The sequence below is a fragment of the Oncorhynchus mykiss genome, chromosome 30, assembly GCF_013265735.2.
Source record: "Oncorhynchus mykiss isolate Arlee chromosome 30, USDA_OmykA_1.1, whole genome shotgun sequence".
Classification (NCBI taxonomy): Eukaryota; Metazoa; Chordata; class Actinopteri; order Salmoniformes; family Salmonidae; genus Oncorhynchus; species Oncorhynchus mykiss.
Window position 1 is genome coordinate 16,136,221 of NC_050570.1, and position 12,700 is coordinate 16,148,920.

A 12,700-nucleotide genomic window follows, 5' to 3' on the forward strand; every position below is an offset into this window, starting at 1 on the left:
AATCCTCTCTATGGGATGTCTTTTGTCCTTTACATTTCAGTTAAATAGAGTGGGAAAAGCAGTGGCCTCTGTAGAGTGGACCCTCCAAGGCAAGCTGAAGTAGGATCAAGCCCCTAATGTGTAGTTAGTGTGCCAACTTCCATCTCTCCAAGGCAGACTCAGGGTCAAAGTAAAGGACCGGATGGGGGTTTGAGTCTGGATACTCACAGGCTTACCTAAACAGCAAGGGGAGTAGTTCAGAAAGTTTGCCAGCTTCATTTTATTTGAGGGTGAAAAAGTGAACCTGATGTTTCTGAAGAATCCAGAAGGGAAGAAAATCCCTTTGAAACTCAGGTCAATATCATGTCAAGGGTGTAGTTACTGTGTGCAGTCCTGATTTGAAAATTGCCGTTTTAATCCATGCCATCACTGACTGCCTGCATTCTCTTACATAGATGACAGACATCCAATGTATTACACAATGCTTTATTATGCCTTTGTACTCTAAGTACCTAGCTACAGTGTTTTGTAACTTCCTATCTCTGTTCTGACCTGCCGTTCATTTCGGAAACCATTGGCTGAAAATTGCTCTTAGTGCACTGAGGTAAAGATGGCTCTAAGCCACAGGAGGTTGGTGGAACCTTAATTGGGGAGGACGGGCTTGTGTTTATGGCTGAGCGGAATGAGTGGAATGGTATCAAATGGTTTCCATGTGTTTGATGCCATTCCATTTGCTCCGTTTCAGCCATTATCATGAGCCGTCTTCCCCTCAACTGCTCACTCTGCTCTTGTTCATTCACCTCTTATTTTCCCTCTGAGGCTTTCCCAAACACATATTAGGTAAACCAGGAATCTCCACAACTAGAAACATATTAAAAAGACTGATTCATAGTGGTGTTTAATGAATGTTTGACTTTCTTACACTGTTTTCTGGGCACCGAAGGCTACAGTATACGAGGCACGAAACATAAATTCAACTATGTGAGAGGAATAACTACAGTACCTCTTTCTGTAGATATAATCTCACGTGACAGATTATACCCTGTTTAGAAATAAAGTTAGCTATCTACCTAGAATGAGATTTGGTTAGGGGTTCCTAGATCAGTGTAGATAAACCAAGTTTCTCTTCCTGGGCCTTTTGCCCTGTCTGGTCTGGACAACATGAGGCAGGTGTGCCATCTCACATATTAACACCGAAGCCCCAAAGACTCCTTACCTATGGCCAGATCAGCCAGCCAGCCAGCCACTCCCCCTAAAAGTAAATGTGGATCAAATTAGCCTAACAGCAGCAATGTTCTCTCTTGACTACCAACCACTTGTCTCTGTTCTGCTCTCAAAAACAGACTATTCTTTCTCCCCAAGACAGACAGACACGCTTACTCAATTTCCTGTCTCTGAAGTTTCTCTGAGATATTTTTCCAATTCTCAAAAGTAGATTACAGTAGGAGTTAAATGCCAATAAAAGCAAGAAAGATAGAAACTGAACAACACTGAATACACAAAGTCAGACAGGAAACAACTTCTTTAACGTGATCCATTTATTTGACTTGGTCCAGTACTACAGAAGCATGGTTTGAAGTAGAGGGATCAATGACGTTTGGTTCCTTCCAAGAACATTTCTTAAGACTTAGTCATATATAATGAAATCTGATTGGTATACTTGACCATGATATATTGACCAACGCTTTCACAATGAAATGTCATCTTCACTCCCTCAATGCTATACACATTGAAACAATGATATCTCTCCATTTATGCAGTCAACACACCCACAAGCAGGCCAAATCATGAACAGAGTAGCTTTATACGTCAAATGAAAATGGCTTAATCACCAATAAATACAAGTATAAAAAACACCTTGATAATAATTCTCATTCTCATAAAATTAAACATGATCATAAAAGATAGCAACGCCACTAAACTTAAACCACCTTAGCAGTCCAGGTTCATCAACTGATACCAAAACAAAATCATAACCGTGGCAAAAGCCAACAAAAATAATACTTAAATAACATAATAATACTATTATTACTGTCTTAATAACAATATCCAGTCAAGTTTTCCTATGCTTAGACTTTCTGCTACTAACTAATGTATATGCACCAGTTATTTCCAGTTTGGCAGATAGAGAGTTTAATCAGATTTTCTCCATTGTTTTCTCCTGATGTCATTCCTTCGTTTCGGATCTCCTTGCTTTGGTACAGATGGACTCTGACTACTTCTTTGGGATCAAACAAGGGGTTGTCAATGTGATAGCACATACATGTACGTGTTTATCTCTGTGTTGCTTAATATGTGTTATCATTTTAGAAAGATTACTATCATAATAACAACCCATGGATTTCCCCTTTGGGTGGTGTCAATGGGCACCTCTTTCTTTGGGAGGGGGTAGGTTTAAATGCCCTGTTCTCTGGGGTTGGGCCACCAGGCTGTATTAGTAAGTTGACTCTTGATTTGATATAAGTTCACAGGTAAACACTCTGCAACATGACTGAACTCAGGTCAGCTGCTCTGACCCCTCAGGTGTACCAAAAACAGGGGAAACACTGAGATCTCACTGACATCAGATCAGACCCCTGATCTCTTACGACCAAACTCAGGGAAGAAATACTTTCTGCCATAACATAAAGCAATATAAAGTTTCTATATTTTGGAGAATCAAAAACAGAAGCGTAATAAAACAAAATACTAACATAGTATAATTTCATCACTGTAAATCCAGTTGACAATAAAAGGCAATACAAAGGGCAATAAAATGCAATATAATACAGAACGGGTCTGTCGTTTCAATCAATAACCAGAACTTTGCACTAGCGGACCTTTGAAATCATTCAACATGTTAATTCTGTTGCTTGGGGGTTGCTATGGTTTTCCATACACATATTCTGATGATACAGTATAATAAATGTATCAGTCACAGATCTCCCTCTCCATCCCAGTTTAAAAGGCCATTCTAAACACACTCCATCGAACACACTCAGCCCATGACACAAGTTGCTTTGCCAGCCTCTAGCTTTTGGCCTAAAACAATCTCTTAACAAAAAAGTGACAGCATAATAAAAGCCTGTCAGGCTATTATTGTTGCAAAAATGAATTCATTTTCAGATGGGGTTTCCCAGCTATCATAAAGGTTCCAGGGGCACATACAGTACCCAATCCATTTCACCCCCTGCATCAATGAAGCTTCTTCTCATATTTGGTAAAAAATTAAATACAATACTTTCCATTTCCTTCCCTTCTACTCAGAACTCACTTTCTCTGTTACTTTCTCTAGTCTACATCACTGTTTCCTTCAACTCAGCAACTAAAGTCTTTCACCCTTTCCGAAAGGCTTCTCAAATCTCACCTTCACTAAGAACATTCTCTTTCACTCAAACACTTGTTTCCCTCTAAAATCTCTACTACTCTCTACCATTATTATGTTTCTCTCTACTACACTATACCGCCCTCTTATAAAAACAATAGCTGGCTAATGGTGCTTATTTGACAAAATGGCCCTGTACACACAGCTGGAAACCTGACAGCACAGACCACAGAACCCACCTGACCGGTGCGGATAACATCTCCCGCACCAACACGTCTCCAGCCATTGTCTGTGGAATGTGCAGTGTCATCAGAGCACTGAAACAAATCCTTCTACTAAGCCCTTTGTGGAGTTGGGGGATGGTTTAAACAAATTAAACTAGGCTATAACAATATCCACAGATAACAACCTGAGCATTGTGTACACGACTTGTATGGTTTCTCTGCCATTTCCAGCTGGTAGGACTCTGTAGCCAAGTTATGCCAATTGAGTGAGAAGGCCTCAGCAGAGGTAACTCCAGCACTGCACTACAGGCATACAGACAAAACAACCACAGACATGGCTGTTTATTTGCCAGGAACATTCCGGGACTATGAGAGGGTGTCTGGGCCATCTACCTTCTAAGGTGAGCAGCTCCAGACCCCTCGAGCTGGCCTGACCAGGCCTTGTGTTTAACCAAATCATCAAACTGCAGACACATCAAGCAAGAAAGCACTGCACGAAAAGCCTAATTGTTTAAGACTCTGTCATCTCTCTGGGCTTGGTTCTTGTTCCTGACAGTGTGTATTTTGGGATGGAGACGGGACTGATTCATCTCAACTGCTGTTTAATGTCTGTGTGACCCCTGACTTGTGACTGTGTAAGGCTATAGGCCATTGTGTGACCCCTGACCTGTGACTATGTAATGCAATAGACCACAGTGTGTTCCGTTAAGGTCCTGGGTCTCTCTCTCTCTCACCACATTCACATGTATAAGAATCAAAACAGCACAAATGGTGACAGGTTGGCCTGCATCCATCCTGCTCTACTTTCAGGAAATGACTTACATCATTTAATTTAGATCCTAAAAGGCACTTCCTACATATTCCCTAATATCATATGCTCATATATAGGACATACGCTTTGATGGTGATATACATAGCCACATTTTTTACATATGCAGCCATATTAATATATCATGTATACATGTTTCACTTCCTTGGGTAACATAACAATTATATATGTCAGTTCCACAATCCACACAAAGGGTTGGAGACATTGAGCTTTGGACTATTCCAGTACTGCCAGAACCCACCAGTTTTGTATTCATACTAAATCTACGCAAATATTAATAAATAGTTAACATCGTCAGTTATTATGGAGCAAGACCCTGGTTTGTTTTTTACATGAAGTAAAAGATCACAAAAACATGTGCTCTGTGTGAGTTTTAAGGTGCTTTTGTAAACTCAAACTCAATTCATGGTTCGCTTTGAGAGCCAACCAGTTTCTGGTTGCTGCGTATGTGATTCTAACTTGCCTTTTGCTGAACATGTAAACATTTGAACACAGCAAAGTCTACGGGCGGATGGAGGAGGAAGGCTGGGCGGCATTCTCTCATGCCAGTTGTTTATTCACTCCACTCACGTCGTTTGAAAACCCTGCTAACTGAATGTCCTTTGGCCTGAGAAGTGCATAATAGTCATGTATTGTATGTATGAGTGTGTGTATAATATAGTTTCCAACAAGGATTTGAACCCCAGTGAGAAAACTATAACCTTCCAAAAGGTTTAGGTAGGCTATCTCAGCAACATACGGGTCACTGGTCGTCAATGACATACACATACATGTACACACATACACACAGACACACACACACCAACAGAGACAGATGTTATAGCCTCAGCCTGGCCACCTGGCTGCCTCCTCTATCCCCTCCTCGGCTAGGTGAGGTTGCTGCTGATGTCCAGGGCTTGCTGGTACACCTGAGTCATGTCGTCCAGGTCCCCCAGCAGGGAGAAGCTGCCGTTGTCCCCCGGGGACCCCCGCAGTCTGGGGGTCCGACTGAACTTTGACCCGTGGAGCAGAGGGGCTGCCTGGAAGCCCTTGAAACTGGCCAGCTGCAGCAGGTTTTCGGCTGACACACAAGCCCTGATGTTGGGGCGGTGGGGGGCGGTGGGGGGCCAGTCGGGGGACAGCCTGGGGGATACGACGCCATCCTCCAACACCATGCTGGATGGACGGCTCTGGCTACGGGACAGGCCAGAGTCGCCCTGGGAGGGGTCCCCGAGAGCACCAGCTGAGGGAGGGCCGCTGTAGGTGGAATACTTCCCGTTGCGCTTCAAGATGCCCTTCCTCCCCACCACTCTCCTGGGCGGGGAGCTGCAGGCAGCAACCAGGGACATGGTGGCACCCACTAGCAGCTCGGAGGACTCACTGCGCTCCGGGGAGGAGTAGTACCCTGATTCCCGTTGTTGGTTGTTCTTCAGGATGCCCTTCCTGGGAAGGGTGGGCACCATCTTGGCCGGCGAGCCCCCTGCCAGGGCGGGCTCCTCCTCTTCCTCCTCTCTGTCGGGGCTAGAGCAGCCTGGTTCTCTCTCGGCTGGCCTGAGGCCGATCCTCGCTCCACCACTCCCCAGCTCCACCTCCTCCAGGCTGGGCGAATGCTGCTTCTCCATCAGCCGGGTCTTCAGGATCCCCTTGGGCCTCTTCAGCCCGGGCTTCTCCCCCTCCCCTCCACCGTGGGGCCCATCTCCCACCTCGTTCTCTTTCTTGGACTTCTTGGGGCGCTGGCGGAGGACCAGGGGCAGCAGGGCGGTGGGTTTGCCCGGCCAGGGCTCTGTGCGGTTCTGCCAGTCAATGAAGCGGGCAAGCATGGGAGAGGAGGTGCCATTGTCCCGCTGGGTCTCGCAGTCGCACACACTGCTCTTCCAGCCCCAGTTGACCCACCAGTGGTTGGCGATGTCTTCCACCGTTGCCCGCCGCTCTGGGTTCACCATCAACATCCAACGGATCAGACCACGGGCATCTGGGAGGGCAAACAGGAGGGGAGCATAGTTTAACATTCTGGATTTGAGCACAACAGGGGGTATGTAGGAGCTGGGTTACACTTCACTGTTGTTTTTTGCTGCAGAGCATTTATTATCTAATAATCATTATATTTAGTGTGTAGAGGGAAACTAGATCTTAGACCAGGGTTTCCCAATAGGCGTCCCGCCAAAATCTTTAAAAAAAAAGAATAGTTGTTGGACATAAAAGACTGTAAAATCACCAGAAAATCAGCTCAAAGTGATTTTAATTGAGGGATTCTGTTCCCAAGTATTCCCACGCATAAATAGAGAGGCATATGTGATCCCAATGGAATCAAGGTTTGAAATGATTCTGTTTGGGATTCTTGCACTCAATTTGCAGTGTACAAATGATTTATAACAATGTTGTGGCCCCCAACCATCCGCTCAAGGAAACTTCGGCCCACAGAGGAATGTAATTGGGTATCCCTGTCTCAAACTGTAGGTAGAGGGTCTTGATCTGTACCTGAGGACTGGGTGGGCTCTCTGTACTCTCCGTTGCTGATCTGGCGGATGAGGTTCTTGTGGTCTCCTCCATCGAACGGCATGGTCCCATAGACCAGGGTGTATAGGAGCACCCCCAGAGCCCAGCTGTCCACCTATAACAACAAAACACACACGGGTAACTACACAGATCAGGATCACGATCAGATAGACTGAATGTGAGAGATCAGTCAGTAAAATCCGTCACTGGAGACGCAGTTGAAAAAAATTGGAATCTCTCATTTCCCTTTTCCAATTCCCAGTAACTGGTAAATGAGGCTCAATGCCATTACTGGGTTAGCAACAGATCATTAAAACTTTAACAAGGAGCGTACTGTATCTGAACTGGAACGACATATGTTGTAGCGACAGCTGAAACAGTGTAAGCACTGCACAGCTATACACTCTAGAAAGGGTTCTACATGGAACACAAAAGGGTTCTACCTGCAACCAAAAAGGGTTCTACCTGCAACCAAAAAGGGTTCTTCAAAGGGTTCTCCTATGTGGAAAGCCGAAGAAACTTTTAAGGTTCTAGATAGCACCTTTTTCTTTCTAAGAGTGTACCATATTGCTCTACAACATAATATCATAGGAAATCTTCATTTTGGCACATTTTTGCAAAAAGACAAAAGGTTACTGTAATCTGATATTTTTTTCAACACATTGCAGTCAATTTGAAAAGATGAGTCTCTCTCTCCTTCCCTCTCTCTCTCCCACCTACTTTCCCTCCCTCCCTCCCCCTCCCTCTTTATCTCCCCTTCCCTCACTCTCCCCTTCTCTCTCCCTCCTCCCCCATTCTCTCTCCCTCCTTTCCCTGCCTCTCTTTCCTCTCATCTCTCTCTCTCTCCCTTTCCCTCTTCTATCTCCCTCCTCTCACCCACCTCTGTCTGTCTGTTGACTCTCTCTCTACTCTCTCCCCTTTCTCCCCCTCCCTCCCTCCCTCACTCCCCCAATTCTCTCTCCCCCACTTCTATATGTCTGTTGACTCTCTCTCCCCTCTCTCATCCCCCCTCCCTCATTCCCTCTCTTCTCTCTCCCACCTCCCTCTCCATTCACTCAGGTAGGCTGAGAGACAGAGTCAGACAAACAAACGGACACAAACAGGCAGACAGGCAGGCAAGTAGACAGACAGACAGACAGACAGACAGACAGACAGACAGGCAGACAGGCAGACAGGCAGACAGGCAGGCAGGCAGGCAGGCAGGCAGGCAGGCAGGCAGGCAGACAGGCAGACAGGCAGACAGGCAGGCAGGCAGGCAGGCAGGCAGGCAGGCAGGCAGGCAGGCAGGCAGGCAGGCAGGCAGGCAGGCAGGCAGGCAGGCAGGCAGGCAGGCTGGCAGGCAGGAAGGCCGAGAGAATGAAGGACCATGTTGAGGATTAAAGGGTTATTTCAGGATTTTGACAATGAGAGTCCGATGAACTCGTGGATACAATTTTATGTCTCTGCCAAAATCCCAAAGTAGCCCTTTAATTAAGACTCTTCCTGTTTCCACAAGAATCTGAACCTCAACCCAGGGCATCCCTACAAGGTTGTGTGCATGTCACGATCATTTAGAGATGGATTAGACCAAGGAGCAGCGTGGTAGGAGTACATTTTACTTGTATTTAAATGACACAGAAAAAAACGTCAAAATACAACAAAAAAACGAATGTAAAGCTACATGCAGTGCAGAAAGTAAAGGTGCAGAAACTAAAGGTGGAAAAAAGGCTGCCTAAGTATGATCCCCAATCAGAGACAACGATAGACTCTGATTGGGAACCATACACGCCCAACAAAGAAATAGAAAAACTAGAATGCCCACTCAAATCACACCCTGACCTAAACAAATAGAGAAATAAAGAGAGAAATAAAAAGTCTCTCTAAGTCTCTCTAAGGTCAGGGAGTGACAGTGCAAGGATGGATAGCTAGATCAATCACAGTCAATCACAGTCAACAGGGGCGTGGTTAATAGAGGGCTGTAGGTAATGCTTTTCTATGGAAGAAAGGCCTTGTTCTCTGTGGGACCAAGTTTTCACTGTTCATTTCTCATGGTCAGATGTAGGTTTGGGTTCATCTAAAGCGTCTGTTGAACGATTCCATACATTTAGTTTGTTCTGTTGATGTCACTCAAAAGCACACTAACTTTAGGTCAGGCTTCAAGGCCTACCTTTCTGCAATGTAGTGGAGGGAGGGGCAAATTAAATCATTGTTAATTGGATTCAGGTTTGGATTATGTCTTGAGGCCCTAACCCTAGCTTCATATCAACTCCCAGCTCAACCCCAACTCCAAGAGCCAAGAAGTGGAGGGCTAGGAATAGGGTTAGGGTTATGGCTAGGGTTGAGCTGGGATGTGGGCATGTTTATAGGTCTGTCTGTCCGTCCGTCTGCCCGTGTCTTTCACCAATTTACCCATTGTAGCTTTATCACCAATGTTTTTGCCTTGACTGCAATGTATAGACTTAGTATGTGCCAATAACCTTGATGCATATCATCAATATCCTGTCTGTGGAGGTGGGAAAGTTGAGAGAGATGGAGGTAGGAGAAAAAGGAGGTAGAGAGAGGAGTAAGATAAATAGTATAGAGGGGGGGTAGGGACATAGAATGGAGGGGGAGAAGGGGAGAGTAAGAGAAGGTGAAGAAGGGAGAAAGAGAGAAGAGAGAGAGGGAGGGAGAGAGAGAGCCATCGCCGCTCTATTTCTCATATATCCATTTGTTTTGTCTTGTTTCATACACACCTGGTTTTCATTCCATAATCACACTGCATGTACTTAGTCCTCTGTTCCCTTCCATGTCTTTGTGTGTAATTGTTTATTGTGAATGGTGTATGTTCACGCGCTATACTTTTGTATTCATGTTCCGTGTTTTTTGGGCACTTAGATGTCATGTTGTGACTATTTTATGACGGGAATAAAAGTGTGCCTGTTTACTCTACTCTGCTCTCATGCACCTGACTTCGCCTGCCTTACACAGCTTTAACAGAGCGAGGGAGGTGTCATGCCTGTGATGACAACTACAAATACTTAGGTGTCTGGTTAACTGTAAACTCTCCTTCCAGACTCTCCTTCCAGACCCATATCAAACATCTCCAATCCAAAGTTAAATCTAGAATTGGCTTCCTATTTTGCAACAAAGCATCCTTCACTCATGCTGCCAAACATACCCTTGTAAAACTGACCATCCTACCAATTCTCGACTTTGGCAATGTCATTTACAAAATAGCCTCCAATACCCTACTCAACAAATTGGATGCAGTCTATCACAGTGCAATCCGTTTTGTCACCAAAGCCCCATATACTACCCACCATTGCGACCTGTACGCTCTCGTTGGCTGGCCCTCGCTTCATACTCGTCGCCAAACCCACTGGCTCCATGTCATCTACAAGACCCTGCTAGGTAAAGTCCCCCCTTATCTCAGCTCGCTGGTCACCATAGCATCTCCCACCTGTAGCACACGCTCCCGCAGGTATATCTCTCTAGTCACCCCCAAAACCAATTCTTTCTTTGGTCGCCTCTCTTTCCAGTTCTCTGCTGCCAATGACTGGAACGAACTACAAAAATCTCTGAAACTGGAAACACTTATCTCCCTCACTAGCTTTAAGCACCAACTGTCAGAGCAGCTCACAGATTACTGCACCTGTACATAGCCCACCTATAATTTAGCCCAAACAACTACCCCTTTCCCAACTGTATTTAATTTATTCATTTATTTTGCTCCTTTGCACCCCATTATTTTTATTTCTACTTTGGACATTCTTCCATTGCAAAACTACCATTCCAGTGTTTTACTTGCTATATTGTATTTACCTTGCCACCATGGCCTTTTTTGCCTTTACCTCCCTTCTCACCTCATTTGCTCACATTGTATATAGACTTGTTTATACTGTATTATTGACTGTATGTTTGTTTTACTCCATGTGTAACTCTGTGTCGTTGTATGTCGAACTGCTTTGCTTTATCTTGGCCAGGTCGCAATTGTAAATGAGAACTTGTTCTCAACTTGCCTACCTGGTTAAATAAAGGTAAAATAAATAAATAAAAATAAATAAATATCTCCATATTGTGACGAAGGTCTTCCCCCATTGAAAGCAATTTATTCACTTAGGTCTCAACCCTGTGACACTCATTTTTTCCCCATTGACTGCAATTAATTGACATAAGATTAAATTGGTTAAAGCTCATCTTTTCCCTTTGATGGCTATGTATTGAGAAAAACATCAACCCTGTGACACATATTTTCCCCTTGACTGCAATGTATTAAGAAAAACGTCAGCTGCTGTTACATTTGACCTTTTTGCAAAAATGTGCCAGGATGACGTTTTCAGGCTGATAATGGGCTGTGCTCTAAGCCCTGATTTCCACTTCCATCCTCTCAGCCATAGAACCAGAGTCTGGAGTGTGTCAGTCTTTCTCTATGTGTCAACCTGCGCTTTGTGACCACTAATCTAATGCAATGTGACTGTCTCAGTAAATGGGTTATGCAAGACCAGTGTCTGGGGAATGTAGGGGGCAGGAGGGGGGACAGAGGGGTGGAGAGGGGTGTAATGAATTCAGCAGAGGTGGCAGAGCTGTGAGGCCCTGACAGATCTCAGGAGACACAATGCCGGTCACTGATTAGCCAGATGTCAGGCTTTGGAAGAGGAGGACTTCTGGAGGAATGTGGCTGCTTGTCGATGGCCAGGGGAATATAGCCAGCCCATGTCTGGGACTGAGCTCTGGGACTGGGGTCTGCGATTGGGCAGACTGGACTTCCTTTAGGGCCCATGCTTGGAATGTCTCACACTGGAGCCGCTCTGTCATTGGTTCAATGACTGAGAGCGCTCCTCTGTGATTGGTCGACTGCCAGGGCTGCAGGGAGGGCGAGACGGGGTGAATGCCATTGTTGTGTTCTGTTTTTGTTTCCAGTGTTAGCTGTAATTTGCGGCTTTTCCCCAACTGGATTCTGTAATTTTCATTACAGTTTTTTTTTTTAGCACACTGAAGAAAATGACAGTGAATTATACTAAATTGAATCGTTGGACATTTCAGTCTAAAAATACGACTTTTACTTTGCTTTATAATGCACAAGTTTTCTTGCAATTTGGAAAACTTCCTAAAGAATTGCTTTCAAATTAGTCAATAAATAGTTTTGGTGATGTTTTGTCACATTCTCTCTCCCTTTTTCTTAACCAAACAATTTCTCAATCCCACCCATCCTTGGAAGTGAAGTTGCTGAGCCTGTCTGTGTAACTCATTCATATTCTATTCAAATCAAACTTCATTTGTCACATGCACCGAATACAACAAGTGTAGACTTTACCGTGAAATGCTTACTTACAAGCACTTAACCAACAGTAGACGAGTTTACCAAGTAGACTAAAATAAAAAAGTAGTAATAAAAAGTAACACAATAACAATACCAATAACGAGGCTATATACAGGGGGCACCAGAACCGAGTCAGTGTGCGGGGGTACAGGCTAGTTGAGGTTATCTGTACATGTAGGTGGGGGTGAAGTGACAATGCATAGATAACAAACAAACAGCGAGTAGCAGCAGTGTACAAAAGAGATGGGAGGGTCAATGTAAATTGTCCTGTAGCGATTTTATAAAATGTTCAGCAGTCTTATGGCTTTATGGCTTTGGGGTAAAAGCTGCTAGACTTGGTGTTCCGGTACCGCTTCCCATGCGGTAGCAGAGAAAACAGTCTATAACTTGGCTGACTGGAATCTCTGACCATTTTATGTGCTTTCCTCTGACACCGCCTATTATATAGGTCCTGGATGGCAGGAAGCTTGGCCCCAGTGATGTACTGGGCCGTTCGCACTACCCTCTGTAGCGCCATATGGTCAGATGCCGAGCAGTTGCCATACCAGGCGATGATGCAACCGGTCAGGATGCTCTCGATGGTGCAGCTGTAAAACCATTTGAGGATC

General features: G+C 44.8%; 1 protein-coding gene across 1 annotated transcript in view; it reads right to left on the reverse strand.

Moving 5' to 3' along the window:
- Positions 1-1,499: 1,499 nt before the first annotated feature.
- Positions 1,500-12,700, reverse strand: part of LOC110521416 (NUAK family SNF1-like kinase 1) — a 37,826-nt gene continuing 26,625 nt past the window's right edge. Inside the window, exons 6-7 of the mRNA XM_021598948.2 lie at positions 6,794-6,926; positions 1,500-6,287 (exon numbers count right to left, since the gene is read on the reverse strand). Of these exons, the coding sequence (XP_021454623.2) occupies positions 5,203-6,287; positions 6,794-6,926 (1,218 nt within the window). The 3' untranslated portion in view covers positions 1,500-5,202. The remainder of the gene's footprint in view (positions 6,288-6,793; positions 6,927-12,700) is intronic.